The following is a 6,120-nucleotide window of genomic DNA, read 5'->3' on the forward strand; positions in this document are numbered from 1 at the left end:
TAGCAGGTTCATAGCTAGCATTAGCAATCGTATTATCATGCTCATTCAATGCAGGCTTTGCTTCATCATATAAAACTATAAAAATATTAACATTATTATCATACTTAGGATATGTATATACCTATTCATGCATTATAGTTTTGTTAGTAGTAAAAGTACATTATTTACTATAAATGCTCTGTTATTTATACCTTGTAGTTGATAGTTTGGATTGTTTACAGCACCAAGTCTTCCTTTATCATTCCCGGTACTACTAACATCAGTATAAACATGACTACTATTACTATCATTCCTAGTAGATGATACAGGTAGTGATAATTTCCTCTTTTTTCTAAACAGCACCACACTGACAATCAATATTACTATAATAGTAGCTACCAGTAGTACAATGACTGCACTGATAGCTGCTATTAGTATTATAGATGCACCATTTCCTGCATTGCCTTGTCCTGGTGTTGAAGTTATTGTAGTGCTTAGTGAGGAAGTGATACTAATAGATGCAGTAGTAATGGAATCAGTAGTAATGGAATCAGTAGGAACAGCAGCAGTAGTAATAGTAGGAACAGCAGTTACTGTAGTAGTATACATAGCCATACTACTACTATATGGAGGCCTCATAACTAGTGACAGTGAAGTAGTATCTGATGTAGCTATTGAGGATGTGGTTGATGTTGTAATGTAATTAGAAGATGTAACAGTGGTAGTTACTGATATAGGTTCTATGGGAGAAATTATTAATGTTCATAATACCAAATAAAAGTTATTCTTACCTACTACAACTGAGATGAGTGGATAGTCATTGTCATCTAATGCAATTAACTCATTGTTGTCCACCAGTCTGTAATTGTGTGGTCCATTGTATTGTTGATAGTACATATAATTTGGAAGATTACTCTCAATCATCAGTATGTCACCAGGTTGTACTGGTATCTCATTGCTCATAGTAAAATTATATAAATACTGAGATATGCTAACAGCATCATTAATGTTTATTGTTAGTGCTGTAGTAGTGAGATTATTTGAGTGTCTTATTTTAATTACTGGCATAACTTGTGCAGGAATATTAACTATCCAGTTAGTAATAATACCATGACATGTGAACCTTATATCAGGAAATATTCTAGTATCAGAAACATAATATGAATTAGTAATGGCATAACTTAATGAATTTATCATGTCATCAGGTACAAATTGTGGAAAGCAACCTAAATAATAGAAATGAGTTATTTATCAGTATGACTGATTTATTACATACTTGTATTCTGTACTATTGGATATATTAATATAGTGACTTCTTCACGGTCAACCTGTCGACCTCCTCCTGATATTGTAATGTTATTGTTGTTAATGTAATTTGATTGTACTTTTCCAGTTCTATCTTTATCAACCATACCACGCAGGTTCATGTAATGGAATCTAACAACACTTTTGTCATCAGAAGGTTGATATACACCAATCCTGTATCCACTGGAGACATTTAATGGAGTAGGGAGGGTGAAACGATACTGTCCATTAGTTGTAAAGTTATCAGGAGTCAGTCTGATGTCATCAGACATTACTCTAGTGTACACACTGTTCATGTTATTAGCTGGAGCCCATACTTCAAATCTTGGATATAAATTTCTACCAAAAAGATTGTTAACTGTCCTTATATCAACTCCAATCAAAATTTCTGTTATAACTGTAGCACATGTGAATTTTATGTTGTCCTTAATGATAATCCATCTTGTTGCTACACCCGAAGGGTTCTTATAGTTAGATAATCTGTTATTACGTAAATTTCCCATTGGAGTTGTTGCTTTACCCTGTAGAAGACTATAATCCATAAATCCTTCAGTACAAGACTCTCCATTAACCTCCAGTAATATTCCATTACTCATGAAGCACACCAGTAGTACTAATAGAAGATAGGAAGACATTTCTTCGAGAGTTTAGAAATTCTGTGAACCACGCCCAGCTATAGATCTAGATCTAGAAATCTCCCACTGCTATAGATTTAGTCGGAAACGCGGGAGAAGTTGGCATAAGGGATATGCCTATAACAAAATCAAAAGCCCATTTTGGGAAACCTACAATGTTTTTTGACAATAAATACTAGCTCTAGACTACGATGGATGTTTTTGGTCTTGTTTGCATCAGTTGAATTTGCTTGAAAACTCACAGAATCTCACACATTGTGTGGGTGTGTGCACCATTTGTGGCTGTCATTTACAGTGCTATTGGTTTTACCAATCTTAACTACATTATTTTGATTAAAAATAATAGTACACACATGACTATGTTATTGTAGAAGGTGCAGTTTGTTGCTTTGTCCATATGCTTCATTTTGCCTTATTGTAACCTAATATTGACAGAATATGCTAAAAACATCAATAAAACACTGATGGTAACTGATTTAACAATAAATACATGATTACAGTACATTCAATACATTGCATGTACTGATGTATTCTATACGTATGCACATAAACTTACCTCTTGTTCATGATACATTGTTCTTGGTTCATCATACACTAATGATTCTTCATTGATACCTATAGTCCAATACAACAATAATCCTTTTAATAATACTTATCTAAACAATTACCAGTACATACAAATTGCCATTGCTCTGTTCGCATAAAACATAATAAATTTGCTCAATAGAGGATATGCGTGCTAAGTATATTCATAGCTTTTAACATAGATAATAGAGTAAATGAAAGGGATTGGAAACGGAAGCGTGGGCGTAGCCCAACCTCCATTCATTTGTATTGCATTGCTGCTAGGCTGACAGAGGCTCGTTGAAATTTTTTGTCACAATTTACCCTTGATTTTCTTTCTTTTAGGAGCAATATCTCGCAAACAAGTGTTCCTATGCAAGTGAAATTAATACATCAAGAAGCCTAATGTTTCCTCTTTATAATTCTGTTTTCTATTGTACAGATAATTTTACCATGTTAATGTTATGGCACTTTTAAAACCATAAAATGTATTTTTTGTCATTATAATCCCTTTTTTGAAAACAAGCTAGAGTAAAATGCAATATCTTTATAATCATATGAAAGAGTTTTCATTTGCATATCGAATGATACTAGTTAAGGTTAGAATCCATGAAGCATGAGTTTGTTACTACAGAAAAAGGGCGAAAAATGAAAAAATTTTGTTGTACCTATAATTCGTTGCAAAATAGCGTTGTAGAAGTAAAAATCTTGCTGCAGGTAGTCCAACACTTTCTATATCGAACGGTAGGTATATCATAAGTAAGCGTCCTCTTGGATCGCCATAAATATCCTTCGAAGTCCTTGCAGTACAGCCTCACTAATGGAGGAGATGGGAAATCAACCAGGTATTGGGCCGGTAACCAATAGCAACATCAACCAGCCTACGCCCCCGTTTCCAATCCCTGTGTACTCTAATATCTATGCTTTTAAGTACCGTATATCCAACCCACACAGTAAATTGGCCGCCATGTTGGACGTCAAGTTTATTAAGAGTTCAATGGGGGAAAACACATTTTCTTGCCTTGCTACCTTCTTGAGGCCTTTTTCGGAAGCTCAGAAAGCATCCTGAGGATCTAATGGGGTCTAGTAGTCACCTGAAAGATTGCTATCAAGAAATACAGAGCGGTTTTCTGGTACCAAGCCTTTTTCTATCTTTTCTCCATTGCTGCCAATGGAAAGTTGACGTCCAACGAACTAATTTTTTTTCTTGAAAGTTATTACGGTATGCAATGAATACATTTATTTTGCAATGAATATACTTAGCACGCATATCCTCTATAAAAAATATTATATTATTCTTACAATTATTTCTCCACTCAACTCCATACACACTATTACTTTCTATTCCTCCAGTGTTAATACCATAGGCAGGATTAGCAGATACACCAGATTCTATTAATAGTTGTATTGATTGATAATAATAGTCTATCTTACTTTCAGCAACACCATAGGCAGGATTAGCAGATACATCAGTATTATGCCCTACATTATGTCAATTCATTATTATACTTATATATAGGTCTTACTTTCACCAGTAACTCCATAGGCAGGATTAGCTGATGCTAATAGTGTATTTTCCATATTTGGTGCTATAAATTGATTTTCATTATCATGTTTACATACATACTTAGTATAATAAACATTACCATCTGATTGTTGATTTATATCAGCTTTTCTTTCACCAGAACTGAAAGTATCATTTCCATTTGATGTTTTATACCATATTCTTCTACACACTAATACACTCACTATTAATATTACTAGTATAGTAACTACCAGTAATATAAATACTGCTGTACTAATACTTCCTGCTAGTATTAGTGTATTACTTCTTGTGTTTTGAGATGTAGTAAGTGGTGTATTGATGACTGTACTATTCATTGATGCACTAACTGTGATAGTATTTTCAGTTAGTACTAGTGTAGTATTACTTCCTGTATCTTGAGATGTAGTAACTGGTGTACTGACTGTACTTTCCATTGATGTAGTTAAGCTAGTTTTAGTATACTTCATTGATTCCATTGTTACAGTAGCTGTGGAGTATATGCTTGATGATGGAAGTACAGTATTGACAGTATTAATATGTGTACTACTGATTGTTGAAGTAGCTGTATAAAATGATGTTGGCTCTGTGACATTGGAAATAAATTATATTATTCTTACCTACTACAACTGAGATGAGTGGATAGTCATTGGTATCTAATGCAATTAACTCATTGTTGTCCCCCAGTCTGTAATTGTGTGGTCCATTGTACTGCTGATAGTACATATAATTTGTAGAATTACTTTCAATCATCAGTACATCACCAGGTTGTACTGCTATCTCATTGCTCATAGTAAAATTTGATAATAATGGAGGTATGTTAAAAATATCATTGGGGTTGAATGCTATAGCTGTAGTAGTGAGATTATTTGTATGTCTTATTTTAATCACTGACGTCACTTGTACAGTTAATATCCAGTTAGTAATAATACCATGACATGTGAATTTTATATCAGGAAATATTCTGGTATCATAAAGAAACCTTGAATTGGTAATCATACTTACGAAGTTGTTCATGTTTTCAGGCATAGGTTGTGTGAAGCAACCTACATTTAAAAAATACATACAAATTATTATTATTATTAATATTTATTTACTTGTATTCTGAGCTAATGGGTATATTAATATATACCATGTTTTGTGGTCAACGTTTTTACTTCCTCCTGCTATTTTAATGTTAGTATCATTAATTCTACCTGATTTTACTTTTCCTATTCCATCAATACCACTAGGCAGGTTAATATAATGAAATCTAACAACACTTCTGTGATCAGGAGGTTGATATACACCAATCCTGTATCCACTGGAGACATTTAATGGAGTAGGGAGAGTGAAATGATACTGTCCATTAGTTGTAAAGTTATCAGGAGTCAGTCTGATTTCAATAGACATCTCTCTAGTGTACACATCATCATCATTAGTTGGAGCCCATACTTCAAATTTTGGATATAAATTTCTACCAACAGTATCATTAACTGTTCTTATATCAACTCCAATCAATATTTCTAGTACAACTGTAGCACAAGTAAACATGATGTCTCTCTTCATAAAGTTCTCATCTTCTTGATCCTCAATAATAATCCATCTTGTGGCAGTGTTTTCAGCTAGTCTGTTATTACGTAATGATCCCAATGGATTTCTTGCTTTATCCTGTAGAAGACTATAATCCATAAATCCTTCAGTACAAGACTCTCCATTAGCCTCCAGTAACATTCCATTACTCATGAAGCACAGCAGTATTACTACTAATAGAAGATAGGAAGACATTTCTTCGAGAGTCTAGACTCTAGAAATTCTGTGAACCACGCCCAGCTCTAGATCCACTCAATAGAATAAGGAAGAGAGTTGTAGCTAACAACTGCTAGAGTACATTATCAATGATCGTACACCATCAATTTTCGGACACTTGTTTTAGGAAAACTATACATTGCCATCTCATGAAACTGCAAAGTATTATAGCAATAGTTATCCTTTATTTGCGTGACAAAACTTGTAGCTCTAGCAAGAGTGCATAGAAAGTTATAAGCTCTCAAAGCGTGGTGTCCGACAATACCAATGATCGGCCAAAATTCTCAATCTTCGGACTGTCATTTC

General features: G+C 33.8%; 2 protein-coding genes across 6 annotated transcripts in view; both read right to left on the reverse strand.

The window, feature by feature from the left end:
* The window catches only part of LOC109587187 (uncharacterized), a 5,089-nt gene extending 3,099 nt beyond the window's left edge, over nucleotides 1-1,990 (reverse strand). Inside the window, exons 1-4 of the mRNA XM_020003422.1 lie at nucleotides 1,256-1,990; nucleotides 771-1,205; nucleotides 192-719; nucleotides 5-75 (exon numbers count right to left, since the gene is read on the reverse strand). Of these exons, the coding sequence (XP_019858981.1) occupies nucleotides 5-75; nucleotides 192-719; nucleotides 771-1,205; nucleotides 1,256-1,919 (1,698 nt within the window). The 5' untranslated portion in view covers nucleotides 1,920-1,990. The remainder of the gene's footprint in view (nucleotides 1-4; nucleotides 76-191; nucleotides 720-770; nucleotides 1,206-1,255) is intronic.
* A 229-nt stretch (nucleotides 1,991-2,219) lies between these two features.
* LOC109587191 (uncharacterized threonine-rich GPI-anchored glycoprotein PJ4664.02-like) lies at nucleotides 2,220-5,881 on the reverse strand. Of its 5 annotated transcripts, none has more exons than XM_020003426.1 (8): nucleotides 5,124-5,881; nucleotides 4,647-5,072; nucleotides 4,130-4,591; nucleotides 4,010-4,072; nucleotides 3,918-3,965; nucleotides 3,786-3,875; nucleotides 2,476-2,534; nucleotides 2,220-2,341 (listed from the first exon to the last, which is right to left on the reverse strand). In XM_020003426.1, exons 1-8 carry the CDS (start codon nucleotides 5,791-5,793, stop codon nucleotides 2,282-2,284), a joined length of 1,878 nt encoding a protein of 625 aa, XP_019858985.1. In that variant the 5' UTR covers nucleotides 5,794-5,881; the 3' UTR covers nucleotides 2,220-2,281. The 5 variants fall into 5 exon arrangements, with proteins under 5 accessions (XP_019858985.1, XP_019858987.1, XP_019858984.1 ...); XM_020003428.1 differs by having other exon boundaries at nucleotides 3,822-3,875; nucleotides 4,130-4,612; XM_020003425.1 differs by having other exon boundaries at nucleotides 4,130-4,612.
* Nucleotides 5,882-6,120: the final 239 nt, after the last annotated feature.

The sequence above is a fragment of the Amphimedon queenslandica genome, unplaced genomic scaffold (genome assembly GCF_000090795.2).
Source record: "Amphimedon queenslandica unplaced genomic scaffold, v1.1 AMPQUscaffold_12661, whole genome shotgun sequence".
Classification (NCBI taxonomy): Eukaryota; Metazoa; Porifera; class Demospongiae; order Haplosclerida; family Niphatidae; genus Amphimedon; species Amphimedon queenslandica.